Source organism: Lutra lutra, chromosome 18, assembly GCF_902655055.1.
Source record: "Lutra lutra chromosome 18, mLutLut1.2, whole genome shotgun sequence".
Lineage (NCBI taxonomy): Eukaryota > Metazoa > Chordata > Mammalia > Carnivora > Mustelidae > Lutra > Lutra lutra.
In genome coordinates, this window is record NC_062295.1 from 18658823 (window position 1) to 18673365 (window position 14543).

The 14543-nt window shown below is 45.1% G+C and overlaps 1 protein-coding gene across 2 annotated transcripts in view; it reads left to right on the forward strand.

The window, feature by feature from the left end:
- USP31 (ubiquitin specific peptidase 31) overlaps positions 1-14543 on the forward strand; it is a 162359-nt gene that overhangs the window by 55870 nt on the left and 91946 nt on the right. The window contains exons 15-16 of one of the 2 annotated variants that reach the window (XM_047712823.1): positions 970-1122; positions 3216-8785. In XM_047712823.1, the coding sequence (XP_047568779.1) occupies positions 970-1122; positions 3216-4786 (1724 nt within the window). In that variant the 3' untranslated portion in view covers positions 4787-8785. Of the gene's footprint in view, positions 1-969; positions 1123-3215; positions 8786-14543 lie in introns of those variants that run through there. The other variant, XM_047712824.1, reaches the window with a different exon arrangement.

The window sequence follows — 14543 nt, forward strand, 5'->3', positions numbered from 1 at the left end:
TTTTTTTTTTTTTTTATAGATTTTATGTATTTATTTGACAGACAGAGATCACAAGTAGAGGAGAGGCAGGCAGAGAGGGAGAGGGGGAAAGCAGGTTCCCTGCTGAGCAGAGAGGCCTATGTGGGGCTCGATCCCAGGACCCTGGGAACATGACCTGAGCCGAAGGCAGAGGCTTTAACCCACTGAGCCACCCAGGCGCCCCGATGCATGCTTCTTAATGCAGAGTTTAAGAGACTGTGGCTGAGGACGGGGATATGGTAACCTGGGATCACGTTAGGGAGTATTAGCCCCGGACTGAAGCTTGTGAGAGGTAAGTTCGAAGCCTCTGGAAGGGGGCACAGCTGAAGCAGCGTGAGCCCCTGCTGGAGTCAAGCCCCACTCAGTACACCCGCCTCTCTGTAGGCACTCACTCCATTAAGAGAGTGGGAACTCCAGTGCTCTAGTCCTTTCCCCCAGTGCTTTCAAGAGCAGTCTCTGTTGCTCTGGAGTATATTTTAGGGCATCCCTGGAATGGACACTAAGAGACTGACATGCAGCCTGGGTATTTGCGTATGTGTGTGTGTTTGTATATTAACATCGTGAAAATGACTTAACTATTCCACAAAGCAGTGAGGCTAAGTAGATAACGGAGCATGCCACTTTTATTTGCTCTGTGTGGGAATTTTTTCCGTGTGCTTAGAACAGTGCCTGGCAGTAGGTGCTTAATAGATATTTGTAGAATGAGTATGAATGATTCCATTGCCAGCACTTAAGACCTGCACTTTGCATTATGAAGTGTCCATGCCTACACTTGCATTTTGCTACTTTAAACATGTGCGAGTCTGCCCTCCTTCTCATCTTAATGGAATAGGCAAGCAGCATGGGCTCAGCCAGCTTCCAGCTCCAGCAGCCGCACTTCTGTGCAGGTGTGCACCGAGCCGCCAGCCTGGGATTCTGACCTGACCTCAGTGCCCGCTTCCTTTACTGCAGGCTCCACAAGTTCTTCCTTGTGTGAACACTGGGTGAGCCGACTCCCGGGGAGCAAGCAAGCCAGCGTGACCTCTGCAGCTTCCTCCAGACGTACCTCCCTGGCCTCATTGTCCGAGTCGGTGGAGATGGCTGGGGAGAGGAGTGAAGATGATGGTGGGTATGGGTTTTGTGACACATTTCCATGATGGTGTCTCATAGACATGCACAGTGTACCTCATGCTTAGGAACTAAGGCCTAAGAAGACTGGGAGAAAGTAAAAGGGCTGTGTAGCTGTAGGTTACAGTCGTAAGTGCTATTTTCTATAAACCTGGTCATTCACTTTTCCTCTGTAAACTTTAGGATGACTTCTCCCATTTCATTATTTTCCACTTCTAAGGTCTAGCGTGGAGGCTGGAGCTCTTAACTCTGTACAATAATATATACATTTCTTTCAAAGTGCTTTTCAGAGTCCTTAAAATAAGCTGTAAGGGGACTCTGCAAAGTGGTGATTTGCCCCGGGCCTCCTGGCAAGGAGGCGTCACGGTGCTGGCTCCGGTGAGGGCTACCCGACCCTTGACTTCTCCCCTTTCTACCTCCGTTTCCTTTAGAGGAATTTGTGGCATGTTCTTTTAAGTATAGAAGCATCTAGAGCAAAAACTCTTGCCTTTGCATAAAGGTAGTTTTCAAGAATTCTGAAGATGGTCGCAATACAAAAACTTGGGAAATACAATACAAATGGACCTCCCCTTTTTTTTAAACCTTCACTGACTGCTTGAGTAATGGCAGCAGAACCCTCAGTTCTGACAGGAACCACTGGTGGTTCGGGAGGGATCAGGCAGCCCAGGCACTGAGGCTGGGAGGAGGTGAGAGTGAGCTCAGCTTCTCTAATGAGGACGGTGACTCATGTCCCAGCAAGTCTCCTTCTGCGGCCAGCCGGTGGCGGCCAGCTGGTGGCTGTAATCTGCGTCTTGCAATGGGTAATTGTGAGAACTGAGAACGTGAAGCGGAGGGAAGCAGCAGGAGGCTGGCAGGGGAGGTCTGCGTCATTGCGACTCCAGCCCGCTCCCTCTTCTGGCTTGTTACCTCTTTATTTGTAAAGTAATAGTGCTTAACTGGAATCGCTAAGCTCCTGACATTTTATGGAAAACCAGCCAGTGGACCTTTGCTTGTTTAGGTAGGTTTTTCTCAATGTGGTCTTTGAATTTAGAATTCACTGTTGTTTTAACAGTAAGCTGGTTTGCCCTCGGTCAGTTTTTAAACAGTGTAGTTGGTGAAATCAAGTATCCTCTTCAGCATCATCATCACCGGGGGGCCGGGTGGTGCCCACAGAGCAGAGCCTGTCTCTGAGGATCTTATCTGGAAGGTTTTACACCACAGCTATAGTACCCAATATGCACGGAGTCTGATTTAGAATATTTTCTTTGGAAGGAAGTTTTAAGGCACTCAAAAATAGAAGTGTGTAGTTCTAATTATGAACTTTTTCTTCGGAAGTTTGAAATCACTCAGGAGTATATTGTTCTGATTATGGATATTCCCTTCAGAAGTTTGAAGTCACTCAGGCTAGGAGTATATTGTCTCTGTTTTTTTCCACGGATCTGCTAGTCAATAATCACAAGTCAGATTGCATGTGGCGTTGAGTCAGGGGCAAGGGTTTGTGCTTCTGGTGTTTGCTCTGCCTCTGACTCTGTAATCTTGAGCAGCGACTTGACTTCTGTGGGTCCTGGTTGTCCTTAGATGAAGAAACTGCATCGGTAGCTCACGTTTACTGAGTGCCTGCGAAGTGCCAGGTGGGCATAAGACTTTCAGGATTTTATTTAGTTCTCATAGTAATCCTGTGAGTTAGAGCAGACTGCCTATGGGCGAAATATGGCCCCTGTCTTTATTTGTAAATAAAGCCACACCCTTTGGTTTATGTGTCTTCTGTGGTGGCTTTCATCCCGCAGTGACAGAGCTGAGTGGTTGGCCCACAAACCCTAGAGCATGAACTGTCTGAGCCTTTAAGTCTCTTGACCCCCGATGTACAGCAAGAAGTAAAGAGACCCTTCGCTGATTTTTTAGTTAGAATGTCCCTATTTTGTACAGAGGGGAATTGAGCTTACAAAAGTTGGAAGTCACGTGGCTGCCTTTGTGACCCCAGACATGCTGGCTGTGACGGTCACACTCTTGTCATTCCACCAGGCTTGCCTGCCTTCCATCTTCAATATCTTAAGGTGTTGCTGGGACGTGTTTTCGGTTTAGGTTAATGCTGTTCTCTCTGCTGCATTCAGGAGGTTTCTCAACTCGACCATTCGTGAGAAGTGTCCAGCGTCAGAGCTTGTCATCCAGATCTTCTGTCACCAGCCCCTTGGCCGTTAATGACAATTGCATTAGACCTTCTTGGTCCCTGTCCGCCAAGCTGCAGATGCGCTCCAGTTCTCCCTCCCGGTTCTCAGGGGACTCTCCGATCCACACCTCTGCCTCCACCTTGGAGAAGATCGGGGAGGCAACGGATGACAAGGTCTCTATCTCTTGCTTTGGCAGCTTGAGGAACCTTGCCAGCAGTTACCAGGAATCAAATGATACTCACAGCCGACGTGAGCACAAGGCTGTGGGTCGGGCCCCTCTGGCTGTCATGGAAGGTGTGTTCAGAGACGAATCAGACACCTGCAAATTGAACTCCAGTGTTGTAGACACACAGAGCAAAAACTCAGCACAAGGGGATCATGTGCCCCCCATCTCTGATCCATTTGATAACAATAACCAGATTGCTTATGTGGATCAGAGCGATTCTGTAGACAGCTCTCCAGTCAAAGAAGTGAAACCCACAAGCCACCCGGTCTCCCTCACAAAGAAACCAGACAGCACAGCCAAGAGATCCCCCAGCTCCAAAGGCACTTCTGAGCCAGACAAAAGCTTGCGGAAGGGTAGACCAGTCTTGGCAAGCCAGGAATCCTCTCTTTCAAGTACATCCCCTTCTTCTCCCGTTCCTGTAAAAGTTTCTATAAAGCCTTCCCGATCCCGAAGCAAAGCAGATTCTTCTTCCAGGGCCAGTGGACGGCATTCCTCCCCTGCCCCTGGCCAGTCCAGAAAGGAGTCCTCCTCCAAACCCCAGGACTCCACTTCATCTCCTTCACCCCAGAGGCAGAAATCATCTTCCTCTCTCACTTACACTGCTCCCTCCACATCTGCCAAAAAATCCTCGGGCCCTGCCGCAAGGGGCCCCTTCCCTCCTGGGAAGAGCAGGACTTCAGACTGGAGCTTGAGTAGAGAGGGCTCCAGGCAAAGTCTGGCTTCGGACAGAGCCAGCGTCACCTCCAGCTCTAAACCCAACTCCCCTCGGGTGAGCCAGGCCAGGGCGGGGGAGGGCCGAGGGGATGGAAAGCACGTCAGGAGCTCCTCCATGGCCAGTCTGCGTTCCCCCAATGCAAACATGAAGTCTGGTCTGAAAAGGGACAGCAAGTCAGAAGACAAGGGGCTGTCCTTCTTCAAGTCAGCCTTGAGACAGAAGGAAACCCGGCGGTCGACTGACCTTGGCAAAACAACCTTACTCTCCAAGAAGGCTGGTGGGAGCTCTGTCAAGTCGTCTGGTAAGAATGCCGTGGATGACAAAGCAGAGAAAGGCTACCAGCCTCCAGGTTCCCAGCAGCCAAATGCAAGTGCAGCTGGAAAAGAGCAGCCTGTCTCCAAGGACCCTGCTTCTGCTAAACATTCCCTGCTTTCTGCTCGCAAATCCAAGTCTTCCCAGCCAGATTCTGGAGTGCCGGCATCTCCTGGTGGCAGGCAATCTGCTGAGAAATCCTCAAAAAAGTTATCTTCTAGCATGCAAACCTCTGCACGGCCTTCTCCAAAACCTCAGTGATTTCTGCAATCTAAGTGTTTTATCTGTAAAGATGTTTATTTATTTAGAACCCTTCCCTCCCACCAAAGCCCTCTATGCTTTTGTATGTTTTGGGTCACGTGCCTGGTGTGCGTGTCTGTGTGTATGTGCGCGCACGCGCGTGTGAGTGTGTGTATATGTGTGTGTAGAATTCAACTGCAAATTGTTAAAAGCGTCGCCTTATTCTGCCATTGAACCAAATAACAGCCGTAGGCAAAGCATTGATACCAAGCTAACTGGAAGAATTGTAGACGAGACCCTGGGCGGTCCCTTTAGCAATTGTACATATTTCTTTCTAGAGAACTCTCATGACTTCCGTTGGGCATTAGGGTTTGGAAACCTCTGAACCAGTTAGGCTGTCATTAGCGTGTGCTGTAGAAGGATCGGTTGTTTGACTTGGGTGTCATCTGAGCAGGATTTGTCCTCACAGCTGATTGTTGTATGGCACCAGGAGCTCTAAAAACTGTGATGCTGACAACGAGCAAACCTAGAGAAGACTTGCTTTCTGCACTTTGGCCCCATCTACCAGTCTCTGTAAAGGGCAATATTTTCACACTAATGTTTCTCAGGTATATACTCAGCCAGTTTAGGGTGGATGCACATCAGTAAAAGGGTTGACGAAGAAGGTGGCCTGTGAGTGACTGTTGCTTCTCCAGCTACCGCAGATAGAAATTTCTAGAGGCAGAACTGAAGTCTTTCAGACCTTCATGTCTGCAAAGATGTGTGTACTATAAGCTGTCTTGATTCTTAAGATGTGTCCTAAGAGGTGGCACATAGGACAGCCAGAGAGCCAGTCACTAATTAATTTTGGTTTCCTTTTGAATTTGCTAGCTAAGGCCATTGGCATTTTGAAATGTAGTAGAGCAGTTAACACCTTTGAAAGAGTCCTGGAAAAAAGTGGATTCTGACCTAGATGCATGAATCTGTACCATTTTCCTTCTCTGCTGTTGCTTTTTTCTGTGTTGGAAGCTGAAAGCTCGATGCTACCCTCTGTGCCCGTGCCCGTGTTTCTTGTAACTTGGAGAGGAAAGAAGATGCTTAATGCCAGACGTCAGTCGACGGTGTGTTGAAGCAGTGTGTGACAAAGTATTCCGTGTGCGCTTCTGATGCTGCCTGTCAGCGTCAGTTGTAGACTGCTTTCCAGTAAGTCGTTCATTTCTTCTCTGTGCTTAAGACTTCATCTCTCACCCAGAACTCAGAAGCAGGATTGGAGCATGTTCCATCTGGCGTTGTCAGTGCGAATTGCATTTCTTGTTCAGAAAACAAGGGAACCTCACCAAAATCTCACCGATAAGCAAGATACATAGTTCTTCAAGATTTCTGGAGGTATCCTGGCAATTTTTAGCTTTTCTTTTTTTTTTTTTTTCATTTTTCTATTTCTTTTTTTAAGTGTCAAGAGAGTCATGACCCTGATTCTCTTTGCATAGCATTTGTCGCTTTGCTATGAAGTACAGCAAGCTAAGTTTTTATGGTTTAAAATACTAACTTGTAAAAAAAAAAAATTGTAAACCCTTCTAGTTCTTCCTAAACTCTTGGTGCACAAATCCATTTATAACCTCCCTTTTCAGTATTGCTGTGTGTGAAGTGATTAGAATACATACACATGCATAGCTATGAATTCTGTACTGCCTTTTTTTTTCCCTCCCCATCCCACCCTCCCCCATGAATACCTCTTGGGAAATATTTCCAGTAGGTTTCTAACTTTATTTTGCTGCTACTTTGAGCGTTAGCAGGTAACTTGCAAGTCTGGAGGCCATTGTTGCTGAGGGTAGCTGGGATTTTAGACCCTTGCAATTTTTAAGAATTAGCTACTCCGCCTTGTGGAAGTTACCATAGTGCTCTGTGAAGTTCACTGAACATGAGCCTGTTGCCCAGTGCACTCAATCCTGTACTCACCCCTTCACTAGGTGTCCCTGTTGCACTGCACCAGCTTCTGGTCTCCCAAAGCAGCGCTCCTCTCCTCTCTGTTGTAGTGTGACCGTCGACGACTGGCTGCCTTCAGTGTTGTCACTGCTTCCTTGGGCACACTGACAGCCCTCTCAGTGTTTAGCCACTGCTGGTTTTTCTGTGTCACTTTTATTTCCTGGAAAGGATGCACCAAGTATGGGATCATCAATCAGGAATTGAATATTTGTCTGATTTGAGCCTCTCGTCTTTCTTTCAAAAAGGTAGATGTCATTTGAAATCTCCTATCCGAAGCTCTGAAACAGCCTTAGAATTATAGTCTGTCTGCCCAAAGGGTTTAATAACACCTTTTTCTGTGGCTATTATCAGTTAAGCATTAGTAGAATCTAGTTTAATTTTCACGGTGGCAAATATTTTTATTCTCGAGACCTTCAGGAATGGATTTTCCATTATATCTACTCTTTTCCAAAAAAAAATAACCAAAAACACCAAACTAAAGAACAACTCTGCAGATTTCTTTTTTATTTTCCATGGGAACTAGAAAAAAAAATTCAGTATCTGTAAACTATAAGTCTGTGGGGTTTAGTCTTCTTTTTTTCATATTTAAATGAAAAAAAAAAAAAGTCAGGAAGCCTTGCGGCATTGTCTGGGCGTCTTTAAGCTGTTCTTTTTTTTTTCTTGATAAACAATGAAAATCTCATCCATAATGACTAGGAACCATCTTTAAGCCACAGAAGAGGATATTTGCCCAAAAGTTTGGACGTGGTCTTTGAGGTGTGAAAGATCTTATGGGAAAATTATTACTTGCTTCAGTTCAGTTGTTCAATAGCTTAGGGACATGGTGTTTGCTTTGTTTTTTATTTTCCTGGTGATGTTTGGCGCATTGAGCATATCTGTGCTTTGGGGTTAGAAATGATCTGTCAGGGATGGTGGGCCTGAGGTTCTGGTTGATAACCAGGTGGGCCAGAGCAGTCATTTCCTGGTAGGCACAGAGTAATCCCTGACAGGAGTGTGGCTTTTTAATGTTTTTTGCTTTTAAAAAAACTTTCTATTTTTGATTTCTTTTCCTGTGAACATCCAGTGCACTGAGGCTATATCATTCCTTTGCAATCCCTTGTATAATGTGGAAGCACAACGAAACGTTTGAGCTCATGTCATTTCAAGATCACCTCCCAGCCCTGGTGTTTTCCCATCCTAAAAGCAACCTAACTGAAAGGAAGTAATACCTCGCTGGACCAATAGCCATGGATGTGGGAGTATTTGTGGTCTGGTAAAATATTATAGTTCTCTGTGAAGCTGCCCTAAACCCTTGTAATCATTCTTTCCTCATTCATTCATTCATTCATTCATTCATTCTGCAAGCATTTGTTGAGGGCCTGCTTTGCTCATAAAAGCAAGCGGAAAGCATCACGAATTTGCTGTAGCCGAGGAGCCCTGGGAGCCCAGCCGATGAGCCAGGGGATGCCAGTGATACCCTAAATGGAGTGACGGTTCCCCCCCGAACAAAGAGAGCAAGTGGATTCTGGTGAACTGGCCAAGGCCTGTGGTCCTCTTGAGCAAGTCTCTCCTGTTCCAGAAACCAAAAGTGCCCTTCTTCATCTTCAGAGACATTTTACTCTTAACATCCACTTTTTCAGACTGAGCTGTCTCTACTACTTAGGGGTTGAAAATCCATTACAAAGTCACTTTCCATTAGAATTTGGTCATCCACGTGTGTATGAAAGTAGATGTGGGGATTGGGGGCCGGGGACAAATTGCCATCTCTCTAAAGTAATTGTCGCGGAAAAAACTAGGGACAGTATGTCAAGGAGGCGGTAGTGTCAGCCTTTAGGAAGAATGGAGCAAAGAAGAGCTGTGGAACAGCGCTCACTTACTTCAAATAAACGTGTTTCTAAAAAATAGCTTGACATCTGATGTTACATTTCATTCTGACAAATAACCGAACAGCCGAAGCTGTTGTTTCGTACGTAGGTTATCGGAATTATTGGATGGCAAGATAATTAGTGTTTCTGGGTTGGATTTTTGAGATAGTATGCAAATCATAAGCACAGTTTCAATAAAACACATATTCTGTGAGGCGTGTTGAACTTGTATTATTTGGAATTGAGAAGAACAAACTTCGCTGACAAACCAGTGCCTATATCACAAACAGAGTAGCTGCTACGGTGCAGACTGTCAGTCTTTACTTTCATAAAGGAAACGTTACTGTTAAACCTGACTACATTTTTGAGGGGGAAATCCTATGCTTTCTTCAAATGAACACTTAGTGTTTCACACTGCCTTTTGATCAACTCTCAAAGTGTTTGTTTTGCAGCTGCCATTTGAGCATGACAAGTCATTTTTTCCCCCCAAGTAATGAAAACAATTTTGCATGGCCTCCATCTAACCCAGAAAGCATGTTCTTACCACCTATGCAAATAACTAATAAAATGTAGATACCCTAAGTGTAAATTTTTTAAAAAGGCAATTCTTGGATTATGGAGCTCTATTTTTGAATTTGTAATTTTTTACATGTGGCTTAATCATCAGTACAGAAGGGCATGAATGTGTTTTCTTGTTTTGCTTACAAATGTTTCTCTTCGCTGCTTGCTTTTTTTTTTTTTATCGGCAAGATTGTATGTAAAATGGTATTTTGCAAGCAGGAGTGGAATTGGATATGTTGAACACACATGGGTTTATATACTGTATTTAGCATGAACACTTTCCTAAAGTATTTTGTTCTAAAAAAAAATAACCTGCCATTTTCTATAGATTTTAATTTTTTATATCTTCTATGGTTCTATTGTGGTCACAAGGAGAGAATGTGGCTTCTAATAGTGCTAACAATTTTAAAATGCTTTTGTAGAGACATAGAGCTGTTTCGGAAAGCTTTGGAGCTTCCCAGCCATTCGTCACAATAAGACTAAGCTCATGGAATTTATGGTAGCATACTACAGTGGATTAGTTTCTAGATCCATCTCACAAGCATTCAAAATAAGTGTTTCCCAAGTTTGGAGGGAAGGGAGGTCCACTGCAGGCTTGCAAAGCTTTTTCAAATCTCATACGAATACTCTCCTGAAGATTCTCTTAAGCCTCTTCTGAATGACTCGTCTGAGATTCTGATGCTCAGCACTCACTAGAATCATCTAGAGAACTTTTAAAGATGCCTGGGTCCCACTCCCAAGATTTTGATCTAACTCGTGAAGGGGCAAGGTCCCAGGAATTGCCATCCATATTAAAGCTCCTGGGGGTTTCTAATTTGCAGTCAGAATTGAGAACCACTGTGCTAAACACCATCGCTGTGGTGAGAATCACTGCCATGTGAAGCAATCAGGAGTGACTCAGACTCTTGTTTCATTGGAGAGAAAAGGGAAAAAAAGAGAACCACTGATTTAACATCCTGTTTGAAATAAGGGAGCCTCTCTGATTTGAGACCCTATTTGGGTGTTTGGAGCATTTGGTGAGTGGCCCAACACTTGAGTCTAGTGGGATTCAATGGTCTTCAGTTGGCCAGAGCAGACAGTCCCCTGGGTGGTGTGCGTCCTTCCCAGAGCCTTTTCCCTGGATGCCACCACAGGGCCAGACCCACAGGGGAGCTGGGAAGGCACTCTGAGTTAGAAAATGCTGAAGTAAAGCGCTCATGGCCTTGGAAAGCCTGTTCCTGATTTTGATAGACTGACTGTCTCTGTAGTAATTACAGTAGCAAACTCCACGCTGTCACCTGATTTCCTAGTCAGCTCATTCTCTACTTCTCCGCGGTGTCATTTCAGGAGTTATTTTCGGTTTAAAAATGAATGTGAAGCATTTTATTTGGAGTCGTTTTTTGGTAACCCTCTGTGTTTTTCCATGTAATTACAAAAAGTCAAATAATACTCATCCAAAAATTTGGCAGTATGTTACCTAGAGAGGCGAATGAAATCGAGTTTTAATCTGTGGTGAGCTAAAGGCACGTACAACATCTTCAGAGTAGTCTGCTGTGCTGCTCAGGTGGTTTTACCCTGTGGAGCAGGATGCTGCCTACAAAAAGAAAAGAAAAGAAACACAACTTACCTGGTATTTCCACCATTTCGAGGGAATGAAGATCTAAGTGAAAATCCAAGTTGGAAATCCCCCTGTAGAAAAGCCCCTCGGAGCAGAGGGGCCTTGTGGGGGTGAATCTGCAGCGCAAAGTTGCCTGTAGGTGCTATTCTCAGTGACCCAGCGTCCTCGTACCAGATGGGAAGACAGTTCCAGGGTTTTCGGAAGCTCCCATCCTCTGCTGGCCTTTCCAAAAACGCGTCTGTGTTCCCTCGTTTTGCTCACCAACTGTGCCTCTCACCACTGGTTAAAATCGAATTCAAGCCCCATTACAAAATAGTTTCTTCCCTGAACGCTTCAGTGCTACACTGGAATTTCTGTAGTTGTCTTAAAAGCTGCATGTCCCTGTCACTGTACTCAGAATGCCTTGATACTGTTCGTGCACCGTTCATAGTGATTTCTGTATCGTTTTCTTCTTTAGTTGTATATGGCAGGCGGGATGGCTTTTCTTGAGGCTGGAAGAAAAGTGTACCATACATTTTTAAATTATTTTAGAAACAACTGCATGAGATGTGTCACTGACTTCTGTTATTTATTTGTATGTTTTATTATTCAAGGTGTATGCACTTTTAAGAAGCAAAATTTATATTTTTATGTTTAAAAACGTTTTATTTCTGGAACAGCAGTTGATTATATAGTATACAGTTGGAATTAAGAGAAAAGTGGAAAATGTAACAAAATATAATAAATTTATTACATGATGCCCTCCTTAAGCCATATTCCTCTTTCTCCCCTTGCCAACCTATATCTTTTTGGTGTTGACTAGCCTTGGAAATGAAGCAGGAATTATCTTTGTACCACACTGATCTCTACAAAACACTTTAAAACCATAGTGTTAAGTGAGGAAAAGCAAATTACAGAAGAATACAGACAGGTACTCTATATGTGAAATTTTAAAACAAAAATATCACATCTATCCTTATTTTAATTTTCATGATCAAGGATTATAATTCCTACTTTGTCTAAGAGGTATTGTGTCCTGGGCCTTGGGGCTTGGCAATAACTCACAGTCTGGCTCAGGTCCAGCAAAGGAGCCATTCTTTTCTGGACCATCTCTTGCCCAGATAGCCTCATTTTTAACCATATGTTCTGAAAAAAATTTTTCCCAGTCTTCACCTTCCCTCAGGACAGGTCTCCCTGTTGAGATGGCACATTACTTATGACCACTTGGGGGCACCAAAGATCGCCATCAGCAAACGTAATTTAAAAGTCTAGTGTGTTCATCTCTGTTGACATGCTTATTCATTATGAGTGGAGTGCATTTTCAACGAAGCAGGGGTTTCGGTTTAGACGAGTACCACCAGCCATCGTTCTACTTGGAAACTATTAACTGCAGGCCATAGAGCAGATCTTGTTTTTTCTAAAGCACTGCCTGGTGGTTTATAGGATTGGGACAGGGAAACGGTTCCTAACCAAGGACAGGTATGAGCCACATGCCCTGAAACCAAGGTATGGCACTTAACAAACCTCTCTAATTTTAAATAGTGAGGTTTTATTTTAGGTTCCATAAAGACTAACCATGTAGTACACTGATCATTCAAGAGGCTTCATTATGCCTGAAAGTTTTTGCGTGTCACAAAGTATATAGACTTAATAGTTATGCGGATGTTTACAGATCATTTTGTCTGTCTCCATAGAATTTGGAAGACTATTTTCAAATATCTGAATGATCAGTATCTCCCTGTACGCCTTTCTGTCCTCCGTCAGTCTTCCTGGAGAAAGCAAAGGCATGATAAAGCCCCTGGTCCAGGACACATGTTCCTCTGGGTCCAGGGAGTGATTCTAGACCACTGTGACTCCATCGGATGGGGCTTCAGCCTATTCCCCACCCTCAGGGTCCCCTTTCCCTTTCTGAAACCTGCTCCTAAGGTTTTGCAGGTGGTGGTTTTGGTTTTCCTTTTTGCAGGCCTGAGTCTCCGACATCTCCACACAGGTCATCTGGTAGGTCTCACCTCTCTGGGTGGGTTGGGTCTACCTCATGTAGAACCCTCTGGAATTCAGTCTTGATTTGGTCTGGTCTTAGCCAAGTTTCTCATCCCTGTCAACACTGGCTACAGGGAAAGGACAAGGGCTCTCTCCTTGAGTGATAGGTTTTTACATCATGCCATATAGCCTGATGGCCTTGCACCTCATTTCTTCAAGAATTCAGGGCTGTGACATTAATCTGATTGTACTTTGTATTTATAATAGCTCGGTTTTTCTTCAAGTGGGAAGGTGATGTGAATGAAAGCAGGGTTATAGTCAGAATCAGGCTGCCCCGCCACTGGCAGTCTCTCCTGCGCCCTTCCTTTGCTTCAGAAGAATTCATAGAGGCTCACCATATTGCGATCCAGTTCCTGCGACTCGGATGGTGTCAGACTCGTCGGGAGGCACATGTGGGTATGGTGCGGTGTGGCTGAGCACGGGTGGTGCTGGCCTCAGGGTTCCCGATCCACGAAATGTGGCAGTGGAGAAAGTGCCCCTTTACTGTTGCACTCAAGATCGAAGTCCAGATTCCTTTGTTTTACAGTGCTTCCTGTATGCCCGAATGCTGGGGATCTGACCACCTCCTGAGGAGCTCATGGTCTGGCCTGGGGATCTGACCACGTCCTGAGGAGCTCATGGTCTGGCCGGGGTCAGGTTGCTTCATAAGTAATTAACATTTCAGTGCTTCCCGCCTTGCTATTTCCTCATTGCTCTTCCCTCAAGGCATCCCCGCGTTCCCATCCCTCCTCCAGCCAACTTCCTGGAATTTTGCTCAGGAGGCTTGTCTCTGGGGTACCCACGTGGCCATCCCGTCCTTCATGTCTTTCCTAAGATGTTGCCTTCTCAGCAAGGCCCTCCCTGACCACCCTTTTAAAACACTGCAACCTGCTTCATGCTCCCTCCAACTCCCTACTTTATTATATTCCTCATGTAACTTGTCACCTACCACAGTCTATATGCAACATAGAATGTATGCAATACATTTGCAACATTTGGTCTATATGCAGTAATCTATATGTTACATCCATCTATAAGCGATACATACACAGCATGGAGCCTGTATGCTCTACAGATGCAACAGGGAGTCTGTATGCACGTGTAGCACATATCCTTACTTCCGTAGCTTGCCTACCTGTTCTGTTCACTGCTCTTAACCCAGTACCTCAGAGAGTGCCAGGCCTCTTAGTACCTAGTAAAAAAATCAACTCCCTGAATTAGTGGATTTGCTTGAGTAATCCACTTAACCATTCTGAGTCCCCTTCCTGTCTAGAAGATGAAGACGAGCAGGACTTGCATCGTGGAGTTGTGAAGGTTAAATAGGAAGGGTGCCCATAAAGCATGCAGCGCAGTCTCTGGCACAGAAAAAGTTCTTAGGGAATGGTGCCATTCCTAATCATAACGGTAGGGATGGAGGGGGCTGGGGCTGACCCTCATGGGAGCTTTACAGAGGAGGTGCCAGAGAGAATGGAGCAGAGCTCACACCTTTCTGGCTGAAAGTGGGGCTTGCACTTGCTGGAAACCCCAGGAATCCAGCTTTCCTGGAATGTAGGGCAGGAAGCAGTAGATGGAGGGTCAAGGAAGGCCGGCAGAGGCCTCATCTAGAAGGACCTCCCCTGACTTAGTTCTGTCCTGAAGTAAATGAGAATCCAGGAAGAAATTTTAATTTAGGGGAGAGAGGAGATCTACTTTGTGCCTTAGCATGGTCACCATGGCAACAGTGTGGCACCAGGGAGCCCAGGATTAAGAAGTTTGTTGCGGGAGTCTGTGTGCAGTCTGGAATGCTGACCTAAAGTAGTGTTGGGTGGACAGAGAC